Source organism: Mus caroli, unplaced genomic scaffold (assembly GCF_978045245.1).
Source record: "Mus caroli unplaced genomic scaffold, Mus_caroli_1 scaffold_7, whole genome shotgun sequence".
Taxonomy (NCBI): domain Eukaryota; kingdom Metazoa; phylum Chordata; class Mammalia; order Rodentia; family Muridae; genus Mus; species Mus caroli.
This window is the reverse complement of record NW_028227262.1, coordinates 51,526,684-51,543,567: the sequence shown is the minus strand read 5'-3', so window position 1 is coordinate 51,543,567 and position 16,884 is coordinate 51,526,684. Positions and strand designations below refer to the sequence as shown.

The following is a 16,884-nucleotide window of genomic DNA, read 5'->3' as shown; positions in this document are numbered from 1 at the left end:
CATGTGGAATATATCAAACAGAATCGTTCACAGCACAGTGTAAAAGCACCATGGCAGTTTGGAACACACATTCCTCAATCTCCCTTCTCCTTCCCTCCTTCTCTTCATCTATCCCTCCCTCCCTCCCTCCCTCCCTCTGGTTCTTTCAAATGAGCTCTCCTGACATCTCACACATGTCAGAGGTTAGTGCTAGGATGTCTTCCTCAATCACATTCCACCTTACTGTTTGTAGACAGGGTCTCTCTCTGAACCTGGACCTTGCAGGCTCAGTCAGACTGACTGGACAGTGAGCCATCAAGGCATGCGCCACTGTGTTAGGATTACTTTATGTGATTAATATTGAGAATTGGAACTCAGGTCCTCCTGTTTCAGGTGCAAGCACTGCGCCATCACCTCAGCTACACAACTTCTCCCTTTCAAAAGTGAGATAAATATAATAGCCCACATCTGTAATCCCAGCACTCAGGAAGCTGAGGCAGGGGGATCATAAATTCTTGGTCATCCTGGGATTATATAGCAAGATCTTGTTTCAAAAACAAAAACAAGAACCTTTTTTTAAGAAGAAAGAAAAGAAGTGGAGATTAATGCCTCTGTCCCCCCGAATATGGTCACAACTCAATGGCTTACTTCTAACCAACAGGACACAATATTGTATCACTGCTGAAGTCAGGTTACACAGCACTACAGAATATACACACTCATGCTTGGAGGAAGCCTATGGCCGCCATGCTGTGTGTGAGTGGCACTAGCAAGAGACCCATATGGTGATAACCGAATCCTCTGGTCCATAGTCAGACAGACACCGAGGCTCAGAGATCAGCCCAAGCTTGGCCTAGAGAGAGCGATAGCCCCACCCAACCCCACAGCCTGACTGCAGCCTCTTGAGGCCCTGCCTGCTGAGCTGTTCTCACTCTGACATCAGAACAGGCTACGCTACTAAATGTCATTTGCTCTACTTCAGAATAATTTGTAACAGCAATAAATAATGAATATAAACTATGCCCTACGGCATATTTTAGATTAATGTGTTACCCAGCGATAAACAATACAGTTAGGCCCTGAGGAGCTATAATAGAGAATCAGACACCAACATGAACTAGGAATGAAAGTGTCTTGTAGAACAGAAGGCATGTCTCGCTGTAACAACCAGTGAAGGCCCTGGATAAACCACATAGCAAACTGACTACTACCATATAAGGGAAGATTAGATTATTATTGCTAATATTCTGCTCATCATGAATGACCTGAGAAATTAACTTTACATAAGAGTAGCCCATGTAATTATAATGAAAGTGTATGGGCTCCCATGGATTTTGCATCCTAAATAGGATGGTGGTCACATGTCCCTAGACATGGGATATACATTTTCTAAAGTACAAATTTGGAAAAAAAATAAGTGTATAAGCATGGGAGAAACCCACAGGCGTGTGGTTAATAAGACTCTAATGATGACTGTTCCCTGGCTTGGGTACCGGTGCTATGGTTAAATGAAACATTTATCATTCCAGGAAGCTGGAGCAGAGAATGGACCAATGGAAAGTCCTGCATGTTGTTTAAATTTCCATGAGCCTCAAATGGTCTTACAATAAAGTTTTAAAGTTCAAAATCTCATCAATGATGTTAAGAGTTTGGGTAGCTTCAGAGAGAAGGTGAGGTGAGGCCAGTGGGCGTGCCTAGGGTGTTAGCAATGCTCGGAACAAAAGTTCCATGGGTGGGTTCATTTTCTCATTAACCACACTCCATACCTGCGGGAGGGGTAGCACATTTACAAAACGTGCTTCCCAAAACACATACAGAAATTGGGAGTTCATAATACATCAAGTCAAATGCCTGTTCTTTCATTTACGAACAGCAGATTCTAATACCCTCTTTGTAAGATTTTCATAGACCAATATTCCATTCCAATTAAACTGAGGAGTCCATCTCCACCCACCACTCCTCAGAAGCTTGCACACATCAGGAAACTTTATATCCATTCTACAGTCCCACCCAAAATCAATGAGCATGGGGGTTGGAGAGATGGCTCAGCGGTTACAAGCACTGACTGCTCTTCCAGAGGTCCTGAGTTCAATTCTTAGCAACTACATGGTGGCTCACAACCATCTGTAATGGGATTCTATGGCCTTTTCTCATTTGTCTGAAGACAGCTACAGTGTGCTAATATACATAAAATAAATTTTAAAAAAAAATAAAATCTATAAACACCAAAACAAACACAACTACTTTAGAGACATATTTTTAGGAAACAAAATCACGTTACCAAGACTGCAGGGGGCTTTTGCGCTGCCCTTCAGACACCAGTGCGTGACCGTCAAGTTTACAGTATCCTCCAATTTCACCACCCTGAAGAAAATCTTCCTTGAATCTGGTGAATTAAAAAGAAAGAAAAAAGAAAGAGCTGGAAAATGTTCTCATGACTCAAGTTGCTGGTTTGAAACTAATTTCCTAACAATATTTTCAACAGATGTTTTTTTAAAGATGTATTTATTTTCTTTTCATGTGTACAGGTGTTTTGCCTCCATGGATGTCTGTGTTCCATGTGCCTGCCTGGTGCCCCTGGAGACCAGAAGAGGACATCAGATGGGGGTACCCTGGAACTGGAGTCACGGATGGCTGTGAACTGCCATGTAGGTGCTGGGAACCAAACCCAGCTCTTCTGCAAGAACATCTAGTACTCTTAGTGGCTGAGCCAGGTCTCCAGCCACTGGATTTATTTTATTTCATCTTGCTTTATTTTGAGTCAGGGTCTCATGTAACCCAAGGTAATTTTAAACTCTCTCTGCAGCAAAAGACTCATGAACTTCTTTATCCTCCTGCCTCCACCTTCTGGATGCCAGGATTGCAAGCACGTATCACCCACCATGCCTGGTTTGTAAGAGACAGGCACACTACAGCAGAACCACACCCCCCAAGCCCCTCTTTGGAATTTAACTTACAAACACATGCTGCATAATTTACCTTAAACATCTCTTCTAAGGAACCCAATATATCCATGCCCCAAATCAACAATATGATCATCAGGTGAAGGACCCGGGTCACCCATTCCTCACCCACTCCGTAACCCTTCAACTATTTTACTACAAGACAAACCCAAGACAGAGCCCTGCACCTGGGCGCATTTCAGAGTGCCATCAGCTTTAACAGGGACCACATGTAAGTACCTGTCGTGGTTTCTCTTGATGTTTCTTAAGTCCAGGTATAGACCAGTAGCTCTACAATACTGAAGGTAACGAGAGCAAACCAGACTTGAGTCGCTCTGAAATACAAGCGAGAGGAGGAGAAGAGTCAGCTGGGAACCGGATCAGCACTGGGGCCTCACTGTGCTGGCCGCGCTGACAGCAGCGGTGTGACCCTAAGCAGAGCGAGGTCTCTACTGCTCCTGGGCTGTTTTCTCCTTTCCAAGATCTGTCAAGGGTCCTTCTGCATGTCTCCAGGCATGTAGCTTACTAAGAAGATTTCCCAAATCCTCTAATTTATCACTTTAAATATACATCTTACATACACACATGTATATACACACACAGACACACACACACAAATATTTGAGGCTAGCCTGAGCTACATAGTGAGATCCTGTTTTTTCTATATACTACTGTATATATATATATATATATATATATATACACACATATGTATATACATTATGTATATTTGAAGTGACATGTATACATGTATGCATATATGCATATATATGACAGGATCTCATTATGTAGCTCGGCCTAACCTCAAACTCTGAATTTTCCTCCTGCTTCAGCCTCCAAGTCCTGGGAACACAGACAAGTATCACCAAACACTGCTTCATTCAGAAAAAAAAAAAAAAAAAGCTTTAAATGAACATGTTTATATGCATGTATGCAAGTGCCTCTTCACACCTGCAGAGATCAGAGGACAACTTGCAAGAGTCAGTTCATTCCTTCTACTACACATATGCCAGGGACTGAACTCAGGTTATCAGGCTTGGAAGCAAGTGCCTTTACCCACAAAGCCATCTCATCCACCCTCAGGTTTTACATGATACACTGCAGTCTCCACCTCCCACCAAAAAAGAAAAGAAAAGGAAAATTTCTAAGAACCATTTCTACCCCTAACTACAGAAGGAGGAGGAGGGGGAGGGGGAGGGGAGGGGGAGGAGGGGGAGGGGAGCAGGAGGAGGAGGAGGGGAGGGGGAGGGGAGCAGGAGGAGGAGGAGGGGAGGGGGAGGGGAGGAGGAGGAGGGGAGGGGGAGGGGAGGGGAAGGAGGAGGAGGGGAGGGGAGGGGGAGGGGAGGAGGAGGGGAGGGGGAGGGGAGGAGGAGGAGGAGGGGAGGAGGAGGAAGAGGGGAGGGGGAGGAGGAGGGGAGGGGGAGGGGAGGAGGAGGAAGAGGGGAGGGGGAGGGGAGGAGGAGGGGGAGGGGAGGAGGAGGGGGAGGGGAGGAGGAGGAAGAGGGGAGGAGGAGGAGGAGGGGAGGGGGAGGGGAGGAGGAGGAAGAGGGGAGGGGGAAGGGAGGAGGAGGGGGAGGGGAGGAGGAGGGGGAGGGGAGGAGGAGGAGGAGGGGAGGGGGAGGGGAGGAGGAGGAAGAGGGGAGGAGGAGGAAGAGGGGAGGAGGAGGAGGAGGGGAGGGGGAAGGGAGGAGGAGGGGAGGGGGAGGGGAGGAGGGGAGGAGGAGGAGGAGGAGGAGGAGGAGGAGGAGGAGGAGGAGGAGAAGGAGAAGGAGAAGGAGAAGGAGAAGGAGAAGGAGAAGGAGAAGGAGAAGGAGAAGGAGAAGGAGAAGGAGAAGGAGAAGGAGAAGGAGAAGGAGAAGGAGAAGGAGAAGGAGAAGGAGAAGGAGAAGGAGAAGGAGAAGGAGAAGGAGAAGGAGAAGAAGAAGAAGAAGAAGAAGAAGAAGAAGAAGAAGAAGAAGAAGAAGAAGAAGAAGAAGAAGAAGAAGAAGAAGAAAAGCCTTCTCTAAGGAGGAGCCAAAGGAAGCAAGGAAGGCTGCACGGGTAAGAGACACCCAAAGGCAAGTCTGAGCAAACAGCTTGCTGAGACAAGTGTGAGGCGCTCCAGCAAATGAGCCCATAAACTCTGCAGGACCCCGTGTCAACAGTGAAAGCTTGAGCTGCTCTAATCGGATGAGACGTCAACAGCCACCACCTGCTTCTGCTGCAACCAAGCTAGAATGTACTGAAAAAGAAAGCACGTCAGGGCTCGGGGTTTCAGGGATTCAACCCCATTTAAGTATTTCCCCTAAAATGTCCAGTGAGTGAGGGGCTGGAATCTTAACCTGGTTAGTGTCTGGGAATCGAGTCAGTAAAAGATCACAGTGAACTGAATGCTTGCATCCCTGAAGAAAAGTTCATGTTGAAACCCTAACTCTTGCATGGTGAGATGGCTCAAGGGGTAAAGGTGCTTGCAGCCAAAGCCTGGTGACATGAAGAAAGACAGAGAAAGCCGTCATGGCGGAAGGAGAGAACTCACTCCTGTAAGTGACCTCACACGCCATGCACACACATAATCAATCAATCAATAAAACTAAATGTAAAGATTAATCGATCATCAATCCCAGCTATCAGTGTGAGGGTAGTAGGTAGTGGAACACTTTGTGGTTATGGGAGGGAGTCTTCATAACTGTTAGTACCTGCTCTGGTTTGACTATGAAATGTCCCCTACAGACTTAGTATGTGAACCACTGGTTGCCGTTTGAGAAAACTGTGGAACCTATAGGAGATGAAGACTCATGGGAGGGACAGATTGTGGGAATGATGTTTCTTAGTTTGTATGAAGGGGTGTCTCTGTATTTTCAATAGTTACTTCTGTACTGGTAGACAGCTAAATACTGGCAGGATTTTGGTATTGTCATTTCTATATCTCATCACCGGAGTTTTCTATTTTCTAAATATACTTCCTTTTGAAATTTTATTTATTTTTTTATGTATATGAGTACACTGTAGCTGTCTTCAAACACACTAGAAGAGGGCATCCGATCCCATCTCAGATGGTTATGAGCCACCACATGGTTGCTCGGAATTGAACTCAGGACCTCTGGAAGAGCAGTCAGTGCTCTTAACCGCTGAGCCACCTCTCCAACTCCTAAATATACTTCCTTACTCACCTGCCTAAAGGCAATCTAGAATTGGATCAGGGATTATCTCAATGCTGATTGGTTGTTAATAAAGAGCTAGTGTCCAATAGCTGGACAGAAAATAGGGGCAGAATTTCAGAGACAGACAGACAGACAGACAGACAGACAGACAGACAGACAGACATATGTTAGGAGAATAAGGGGGTAGGGATGATTCAAGAGCAAACACAGAGGGGACCAGATAGACCAAAGCAGAGCAGAGAAAGGTATAGAGCTAGCCACATAGCTGGTCCTGGGCAAGATAGCCAGGTTAAGTTAGATGAGCTAGTGGGGAGACTGCCAAATAAAAGGCCTAAGCTTTAAACTATTTAGAAGTCTCGTGTCATTATTTATACTGCTGGCAGTCTGAGAGAGTCCTATTATAATAAGTCACTCTGAATACATCCAGAGACTTGATAGCACTATTCACCCCAACCCCCCCTACCCGCTCTGCTTCCTGAAAGCTGAAGCCACATGGTCACATGCTTCTGAGTCCATGCCTTCCTGGCTGTGATAGATTGAATCCCTGCAAACTGTGAGCCAAAATAAATGTAGCTGCTTCTTGTCAGTTACTTTGTGGACTACAGCAGGAAGACTCACTAACACAGGACCATTCTAAAGGAGACCACAGAGAGATCTTCCTTTTTTTCTACCCCATACTGACCCAAGGACAGCCAGCTGTCTGTAATCTGGAGGAAGGGTCTCCCCAGAACCCAGCTGTGCTGGCACCTTGAACTTGGATCTCTAGTCTCTAATCTCTACTCTACTTTGTCATAGCATCTCAAAGAACTAAGGGAAGGAGTCACATCCTGATGGCAAGTTACACAGCAAGGCACATGATGTCCAGGAAAGCCCTCTAGAAAGTACCATGAGACAGCTATGCATGGTGGAGTCACACACACACACACACACACACACACACACACACACACACAGAGTCTTCCAACAGGAGAAGCTAGACTGAAGTCAAATGAGCTAAAACAACTATCACAGCTGCCTGTGGCTCCTAACTGTAGCCTTCATCCCCTTTGGTACAACTGACAAAAGCCCCTAAGATGGTGCCCTCCAAGAGCACTACAGAGCATATACTTAGTTTGGTGGGTGTGTGGTATGCACATGTGTGGGGGTCATGTCCCCTTGCACACACCTACAGAGAAGCCAGAGGAGGACACACCATGTCCTGCTCTATCACTCTCTGTCTGTATCCTTGAAATCCTAGAGAGAAACAGGTCTCTCACTAAACCTGCAGTGAGGCTGGTACCCAGCAAGCTCCAGCAGTCCTCTGCATTCCACAATACTGGGTTACAAACCTTTGAATGGCCACATCCAGGTTTGTTGGTTTGTTGGTTTGTTTGTTTGTTTGTTTGTTGTGTGTATACTGGGAATTTCAACTCAGGCCCTCAGCCAGGTCCTGTGTTGAGAATTTTTATACACAGAACTGCATGCTGCAAAGTTAGCATGGCTTTAAGGCTAAAGAATGAGACTTGTGCCACAGGCTGAAGACCAAGGGGCAGGATCTAAACTCTGTAGGCAAAGACCTATTTTCATATCTACTACTTAAAAACTACTCCCCTGGCAGTGTATGTGTCCTACCCACTGGACACACACACACACATGCACACATTCATGCAGGCATACACACACATACACACACACACACACACACACACATACACACACACACACACACACACCACATACACTGATGTGTTTATAAAAAGATAAAGAGAGGAGGGGATATGTTCTATGGAGGTGTGGTGAGGTATGGGGGAAGGGGGTGCCTCAGCAGGCCCATGCCAAGGCATCCCTTCCCCAGAGGGACCAGCCACACAAAGGTATAATGTAGAACAGAGTTTATTAAGGACATGGGAGAGGAGTTAAGAGAGTAGTAGAGGCAGAGAAAGAGCGAGCAGAGAAGTAGAGGCTGGCCATGAGCGCATGGAGAGAGGGGGGAGAAGGGAATGGGGGAGGGAATCAGGGAAATAGCAAGGGAGGAGCAAGAGACCAAGGGGCAAGAGAGAGAGGAGGGGGCAAGCAGCCCCTTTTATAGTGGGTCAGGCCTACCTGGCTGTTGTCAGGTAACTGTGGGTAGGAGCTTAGACAGAATTTGCACGCATATGTGCACACGCACACCTTTCAATTCTAAGTATTGTATAATTTCATGAGATGGCTGTGTAACCTGGGGAAAGTTGGTGATTTCTGAGGGCCCTATTTTTCATTCTTGAAAAATACATCAATCGGTCTGCCCTGCTGTACTAACCACGCCACTCAAACTGAACTGCACACACGAGTAAACAAATACAGATCAGTAATGGTGCAGCCACAGCACCCGTCCCAAACAAACAGACAAAGACTCTATAAAGATGCAATTTCTCTTCTTTGCCATGTGTTGGGGGTGGGGGGTGGGGTCCTAAATCTAAAATGGTTTAAGTGCCTCAAAATATCACTATCTGATACATCTGTGAAGAGGAGGGCGGGCCTTCCAGAGGAAACAAAATGACCTATTTGAGAACAATGCCTTTCAGATTATTGAAACAATAGTCCCCAAGGAACTGGCATTTCCTCAGGAATTTCATGTCTAGAGAAGGAAAGGGCTGAAGCCAGGTGCCAGCCCATGGCGGGTGGGGGGATGGAGTGGAATGGGGGAATGTGGTAGTGTGGGGCTGGGGTGGGATGGGAGATGGGGGTAGAGATTGGGGGATGAATGTGGTAGTGTGGGATGGGGCTGGAGTTGGGGGTAGTAACTTCTCTCCTAGGAAGACATTTCCCATAGTTTTCACAACTTGTTAGATGACCCTGCAGGAAAGTCTGAGGCCAACAGAAAGGTGGGTGTATGACTACACAGGACCACCCCCGACTGGGACTGCTGTGTGACACATACCTATTGCCCTCTACCTAAACCTCAAGCTCACTGAGCACCCTGACGATAGGTTGTGTGTAGTGTTTGTGGGGGCGGGGGGGGGGGGGCGGTGTGTGTGTGAAGTGTTATTCTTGAGTCCTAATGTAAGCACACAGAATAACCCTTCTTTCTCTACTTTTTTTTTTTACTAGTACTTGTCTGTTTTCATTCTGCAGATGATAAGTGGGACACGCCTAGCTTATTAGAGCTGTTCAGGGCCCAGGCTCTGACTGTAACAACTCCACATGGAGTCTCTACCTGTTAGTCTAGTACCAAAGATGAAGAAGCAGAAAGACTATAGGTCCGGGGTCAGGCTGGGCTACAGAGAGACTCTGCATTATTAAGCCATCTTGTCTTCATGTTACAAGATAAACAATAAAACAATAGTAAACAGTAAGACTCAGCAAGCTTATTCAGGCAGCTGGACACTCACTGCTCTCTCTGGCTGGCAGAATGTTCTTATCTCTTCCAGTCGCTCTCGCGCATATCCAAAGTCAGCTTGTTTCCAGAACATGTCCTGGGCTGACTCCAGAGTGTCTGTCCTATTTGCAAAGAAAGAGATTTTGTAACTTTTTCCCTTTTCTTTTAAATTCTATTTTATGTATATAAGCATTTTGCTAGCATGTTTGTATGTGCCGCCATATGAATGCCTGGTGCCTACAGACATCAGAAGGCATCAGATCCCCTGGAACTGGAATCATTGATGTCTGTGAACCACCATGTAGGACTCAACCCAGGACCTTTACAAAGAGCAACAAGTGCTCTTAACTGCTAAGCCATCTTTCCACTCCACCCCAGCCTCACCTACTTTCTTTTTTTCTGGCCTTGGATTTTCTATTGATTTAAGTTGCTAGAACTTTTTTTTTTTTGGGGGGGGGGGAGGGTGAGACAGGGTTTCTCTGTGTAGCCCTGGCTGTCCTGGAACTCACTCTGTAGACCAGGCTGGCCTCAAACTCAGAAATTCGCCTGCCTCTACCTCCCAAGTGCTGGGATTAAAGGCATGCGCCACCATGCCTGGAGAAGTTTTACTTTTTAAAGTATGCCATTATGGTCCCCCCCACACACACACCCACACCCACAAATTATCACTATGTACATAAAACTCCAAATGAGTTCTTCACATACTATTCCTTTATAATAAAAAGGCACAACAGAAATATATGAAGTTAGGTTCATTTGGACCTGAAGACAATAAAGTATTATTCACTCTGTTCTCTTTACCCAACAAATCATGTATGTGCTAGAATATTCGACTTTCCTTGAGCATGGATGGCTATTCTTTCAGAATCTATAAAAAACTACCGATACTATTATCTTCTTAGCATATATGGGGGTTGGGTGGGGGTGGGGTTCTATAATCGATGATGTTTCTCCCCCAGACAGAAGAAATAACAGATACTCCTTTCATTGTGAGATGGGTTGAATTCATGACCTGGACGAGCAAATTAGCATCTACAGGTCTTACTGTCTACTGAGAGTCTAGCTGGGCATTAGGGCACAATCAAGATGTACTTCAAAGAACTCAGAAGTGAGGAAGGGGTTCCATAAGGAGACTTACCATCCCAAGTCGACATAGCTGCAAACGGGGGAACCGAATCTAAACTCTGGTGTGCAGGATTTCTCATAACCCCAGCAGTAGTTTAGATTTTCTAAGTGTTTCTAGAACATGAAATGTGTACATTTAGAATAGACTCATTTCTTCGGATGGTTAAAGGAGACTCTCTGACTGTCCATGACAGGACATTCACATGTATGTTTAACAGTATATATCTAACATCACATGTATGTTTAACAGTATATATCTAACAGTATATATCCATGTCTCATAACATTCTGAGAGGGGCAGGCTCAAGAGTCTCCACAATTGTGTTTATTCACTCCTTCATGCCTGCTCCATAATCAAAGTCCAGGCTTCAGCTGGCCTGCCAGGACAACCTGAATTAGGGTTTCCTGAGGTATATCTTAAGGTAACGTCTTCTGTCATTCTCAGGAAGCAAACTGATTCTATAATCAGTAACTAGGAGAAAAAACAAACAAACAAACAAACAAACAAAAAACATGTTCTTTGGAATTTCTGTTACTAAAAGAATTCCACGGAAAGGACAGCTGGGTGACTTCAGTCATCAATCAAGACGAGCAGAAACAGTGCAAGGTCAGAGCTCTCCAGCCTGGAGGCCAGGGCCCTTTTGCAAGGCCCAGGAGCTATGCTGGTCAGATTCCATATGCTTCCGGTGCCAGCACCATGGGAAAGGAAGCGTCTTACAATGGCCCTGCTTTGATCTCTGAGGCCTCCGGAGACTTCTTTATGGGCTCTGTTTGAGGCCTTTCCAAGCTCACAGTCTCACTCAATTAGAGCCAAGGCTAGGTGTGACTACGGAAAGGAAGGGCCAAGGAGCCTCCTAAGGGCAGAAAGGAAGGTGTGACCTTCTTCACTTTGAGAAAATGTTCTTTTCCTCCTGAAGTCTCATACACTTCTGGTTGTTCAGAATCTACCCATTGATTGCTTAAGCTGACCAGTTAAATTTCTCAGGGGTTTTAATGATAGGTTTCCTTCTTGTGAGTGGGCTATCGTTTAAGCCAATTTTGGTCCCTTCAGAATATTCCATGAAAAGAAAACAGTGATAGACTCCTGGTGAAGGCAGAAGTCCAGCTTTAGCTATGGCTAATGAAGCAGAATTTTGAACGAGCCAACCTAAGCTGTAACCCTGAATGAATGAGAACAGGGTATGAACGTACTTAAGACAATGCCATCAGGAAACACATTCTTGTATGAAGGAGAGAACACACACATGACAATGCCATCATTGTCTCTGTGTGCTAACCTCAAAAATTAACTTTAAAAATACGAGGATGCGAGTAATAAAACGAACTAAACAAAGTAGCATGCTAAACACTAGAGAAAGGGTGTGAATCAAATGAGACCTACCTTATATGGACAGTGGGAATCCTCCCTGCACACAGAGGCAACATGCCTGTTATTGTGCAAGAAGAAGGGAATGTGCTCCGCAGGGAGGCGGAGGCTGGAGTAGTCATACAGGGCCTTGCCAGGCGCATCGTCAGCCTCAGAATGAGCCTCGTCCTGGCCACTCAGTGGGACTTCATGAAGCAATATTCCAAAGACAAGCAGCATTAACATAGCAACCTGCAGACCTACAGAGCCAATCGAAAACATCTTCACTAAGAATGACTCTTTTAAACTGGGCACTGGTGCATGCCTTTAATCCCAGCATGCAGGAGGCAGAAACAGGAAGCTCACTTTGAGTATGAGACCAGCCTGGTCTACAGAATGAGTTCCAGGACAGCCAGAGCTACACAGAGAGACCCTGTCTTGACAAAAGAAAGCCCCTTTAGACAGGAGTGGTGGCATACATCTAATCCCAGCACTTGGACAGAGGCAGAAGGATATCTGTGAGTTCAAAGCCAGCCAGGTCTGCATCTCCCTTTAGGACATGGAGTTTGAAGGTTGTTGGGAGTGAATATATCTGAAATACATTGGATGCACTGTGAAATTCACAAAGAATAAAACAGTAGCTTAAAACCCCCTTTAGGGTTGGGCATGAGACCCAGTGGTAGTTGCTGCCTAGCATGCATGAGGCCCTGTGCTCAGTCCATAGTTTGGTGCAGTAAATAAATAAGCCCCCTTTAAAAGCTAAATTGCTAAGTATGACTACTACATATTTTGCTATGTTACCAAATCATGTTCCTTTGTTCACCCAATATTTATTGATCACTTGCTATGTGCCAAGCACTGTACTAGGAACAAGGTATACACGTGTGGGAAATATATTCCACCCTGAATATTTGCACATTTCAGAGTTGATTATTCAGAGAGACCAGAGAACTTTTCAGGTCCAGGGATGGCCCCAAAATGCTGTTGTCTTATAAAATTTAAAAGAGGAAAAAGAAAGAAAGAAAGAAAGAAAGAAAGAAAGAAAGAAAGAAAGAAAGAAAGAAAGAAAGAAGAAAGGAAGGAAGGAAGAAATTTGCATCTGTGACCATAAATAAACAGTAAGTGCAGACACAGGTCTTCCTATCTCATATCATCCCTTTGTGTGCCCAAGAAAGTAGACCAAAGATATCTGTGTCTTCGTAGATAGCAGGACAACTCCAGGTAGCAGCACGCATTCTCTGGCGTCAGTCAGCCCTAGCCTGAACCATCTCCCACACCACGAGGTGGGGGGGTGGGGGCACCTATTAAAGTTGTTCACAAGGTTCAGCTGCCCTGTGCCCCTCAGGGTCTTACATTTATTAGGCACTCGGTCAGGTCTGTATGTTTTTGTTTTTTTTTTCCTGTCAACTGTTTATTGTCAGTTCCCCTCACAGGCTAGCATCCTCAGAGCATCAGAAGGAAAGAATTCATTTAAAATTTCCCTATCAGGACTGAACAAAGCATTGACATTATGAGAAATGACAGTGATTAAGAATTTACTGGATTCCTGCTCACACCGTCCACCCCCCAGGAAAGGATACATTTCTTGTGCGGGTCAGTTTCTCTTATCCATCCCTGACACACTCACACCGCTCTGCCGCCTTTACCCATCACAAGTTTTCCCTAAGTGTCTCTTCTAAAAGATAACTGAACACACCCTGGGCATTCCATAGTAAAGTGGGGCCCTTATAAGACTGGAAGGACCACACAACTTTCAAAATCAGCCTTCACTGATGTTTACAAATACAATGCTCTGTTCAAGTTCCAGGCCTATGGGGTCATAAGGTTAAAACAGTGATGATCATGGGAACAAATCCTTTGCCCAGTAAGTAATTAAAGGGGTTCCTTGCTTTGGAGGCCCTGAAGGCTATGTTGCTATCCCTTGTAAATCCAAGGGGCCTTGATCTAACAGTAAATTACTAGCAATTTTATAAAATTAAAAAATGCACGGTGGGTTAGTGAGCAGGGGGAGGGAGGATAGGATAGGGAGGTTTTCAGAGGGGAAATGAGGAAAGGGGATAAAACTTGAAATGTAAATAAAGAAAATATCTAATAAAAAAAAATACATACTGAGTGCCAGGCAGTGGTGAGTTCCATGACAGCCAGGGATACACAGAGAAACCCTGCCTCTGGGGAAAAAAATGCATATTGATAAAAACAATAACTGCTTAATAATGAAAATACTGACCTTTTTAGTCCTCAGAATTCCCTCCGGAAGCTGCTGATGCTTTGAATAGCCTAAAACCTGCGAAAAATAAAGTACATTACCTTAAGAGCATGCCACAAGAGACTAGTTACTATTTTAATATAAAGGAACAACGAAGAGAGAAAATGACCAGAAAATCCCTAGTCAGAAGCCCAGAGACGAAGATGCTTGATTCTCCTCAGTGAATGAACTCTACTAAGTCTCTCAAAGCAAAGTCAGAGCCCAGGGGCCCCTGGACATAGTAACCCACGGAGCAGACACTAGTGGTGAGCAGGAAGGAGGTAGCCCACTTCACACCACATCACTCAATCCAGAACAACAGGATAATTAGCAGAGAAAACATTCCTAGGACCAAAGCCTGTTCCTGGTTCTCATTGCAGTAATCCTGTTCTCTGATTCCCAGGGCTGCCTGGACCAGTGCCAACCTCAGGATCACAGCAGGCCACCCAGCCCTTGGACTCACCCTCGAGGTAGCGGCTAGGAGCACTAGGTCCTAAATTTCGGGTATCCAAATCCACGGCTCTGCAATGCGTTCTGCCGGTTAACAAAACTTGACCATTCATGGAAAAAAGTAACCCTTGGCCGTGGGGAAAATCTAAAGAAGCAGATCAGACAGTTGGCTTTTGCAAGGGAGGGCATGTACCCACTTGCATATGCTGGGTGATGGTTCCCTGTGGTGCATGAAAGTACAACTTCGGGGCCTGGCAGAAAGCCTTCCCGGAGTTGAGTTCTCTGGCAAAACTTGGCAGGGATGAAAGCTTTAGTAGGTTAGGCTATCGCGTCTTTTTGCACAAAACGGTCAATCGTGCTCCACTCGTGTATGGCTTGATTGGATTTTCACGGACCTAAAAAGAGAAGAGGAAAAAAAAGGTAAAAATCTGAACGCCGTAAACCATGAGAGCTGGGGTTACTAGGACTACCGCATGAATGGCTTAGGGCATTGCTGGGCAACAGAGCCAGCAGCGGACAGATGAAAAGTTAAGTGCATCTGGGACTCAAAGACTATCAAGTCCTAAGGTAGGCAAGCAGACAGAGCTCAGACAGGGCTTGGCCGCCTGAGGCGCCGAAGTGGCAATCCTGCTGTGGCGATCCTCCGGTTGTCTGCGAACGTCAACCCCTCCCCTGTGTAGCGGAGTCAGCCCCTCGCGCCGGGCAGCAGCCAACCCTGCCCTGGGTGCTTGGGGAAGCAGCTGTCCTAGGAGGCGCTCGGCTCCCAGGTGTGCCTGGAGAAGCCACTCCGCCCCAGCATGGAGATCGAGGCAACAGGGCAGGCCTGGCTGGGCATCGCCCTTGCCTACAGCCACCGATCGACTCCTGGTAACCAGCTGAAGGCCGCGGACCGGGATCAGAGTCCCAGAATCAGGCTGCGGGCCCACGGGGGTGCAGGCTCCGGCCGGGAACAGGCGGGGAAGGCGCGGGGCCCACCTGCAGCTCGACTACCGAGCGGCGGCGGCGGCGGCAGCGGCGGCAGCTTGGGAGCAAGGAGACGTCACCGCCGGCAGCCGCGAACCGGAAACCTCCGGCGCCCAAGCCGGGCCAGGGGGCGCCCGGGAGCTGCCGCGACACCTTGGCCCCGGGCTCAAGGGCGGACCGGAATGCCCTGACCACACCCAGCGACCAGTGTCTAGAGGGCACTGTTGGACACCCATCACAGCCTGATCCACGGGGGACACCCGCCTACATCCCCTCCGGGACGTGGGACACCAGGGTGCAAGTCCCTGGCTGCTCCTCCAGGCGCTTGGCAGTCCTCCAGCACCAGAGAGTAAGCAGGCAGACTACGGGACTGTTACATATCACCCAGGGTTGTAATTTTATTGCTGTCCCATTCTGAGCAGAAGTTGCTGCCCTGATTTTCAAATGAGACTGATTGTAGTGGGACACTCTCTGGTGGGTAGTGAAAATACTGTAGATTCCAGGGAATTTTACCTGTCCATGAAGTGTCCAAGTTCAATTGCTACTCTTAATTTTTACGTTTTTGCTATTTCATGATTATTTCTATTCTGCTTGTTTAGGTGATCATGATTACGTGTATACCTATCTCCCATTCTTTTCCATTCTTGACACCTTGCAGTTCCAGCATGCCTTCTGGAAAATGGGAGAGACAACCATTAAATTATGATAAAGGGTTCAAGGGCTGACAGGTGGCTTAGAGTGTTCAAAGCACTTGCGGGAGCAAGCCTGACGACCTAAGTTGAATCCTAGGATCCTACCACGAAAGGAGAGAACCCACTCACTGACCTCGTTCTCTGACCGCCTGGATACTCACACCTTCCTATACAATATTAATAAATGAAAAAAAAAAGATCCAGCTTATATTAATGGTGTCAAAATAAACATGCTCAGATGCATTCAATTCACAAGGCTTACATGTCTTATAGATAAATTTTAAGAAGCTATTATGAGAACTGAAACCAGAACTGGTGGTACAGGCCTGCTGTTCCAGCTACTCCACAGGCTGAGTCATAAAAAAATAAAATAAAATAAGAGGAAGTTCAAGACACCCAGACAACTTAGTGACCACAGAGATGAGTGCTCGCCTAACATGTGCAAGACCCCAGGTTCAATCCCCAGTAACATACAACATACACATGGACTGGGCACTTTAGGGAAGGCCTTTCTTTAATCCGAGCTAGCACTTTGGAGGCAAAGGCAAATGGATCTCTGTAAGTTTGAGGCCAGCCTGACCTATGCCACAAGTTCCAGACCAGCTGTGTTTTATATGTGTATGTGTGTGTGTAAGTATGTGTTTGTGTATGTATGTGTTTAATATG

General features: G+C 46.3%; 1 protein-coding gene across 2 annotated transcripts in view; it reads right to left on the bottom strand.

Moving 5' to 3' along the window:
- The window catches only part of Eogt (EGF domain specific O-linked N-acetylglucosamine transferase), a 43,084-nt gene extending 27,083 nt beyond the window's left edge, over positions 1 to 16,001 (bottom strand). The window contains exons 1-8 of one of the 2 annotated variants that reach the window (XM_085840243.1): positions 15,539 to 16,001; positions 14,577 to 14,958; positions 14,096 to 14,152; positions 11,905 to 12,128; positions 10,537 to 10,637; positions 9,412 to 9,520; positions 3,162 to 3,256; positions 2,261 to 2,365 (exon numbers count right to left, since the gene is read on the bottom strand). In XM_085840243.1, coding sequence (XP_085696369.1) covers positions 2,261 to 2,365; positions 3,162 to 3,256; positions 9,412 to 9,520; positions 10,537 to 10,637; positions 11,905 to 12,114 — 620 coding nt within the window. In that variant the 5' untranslated portion in view covers positions 12,115 to 12,128; positions 14,096 to 14,152; positions 14,577 to 14,958; positions 15,539 to 16,001. The remainder of the gene's footprint in view (positions 1 to 2,260; positions 2,366 to 3,161; positions 3,257 to 9,411; positions 9,521 to 10,536; positions 10,638 to 11,904; positions 12,129 to 14,095; positions 14,153 to 14,576; positions 14,959 to 15,538) is intronic. The other variant, XM_085840244.1, reaches the window with a different exon arrangement.
- Between the last annotated feature and the right edge of the window lie 883 nt (positions 16,002 to 16,884).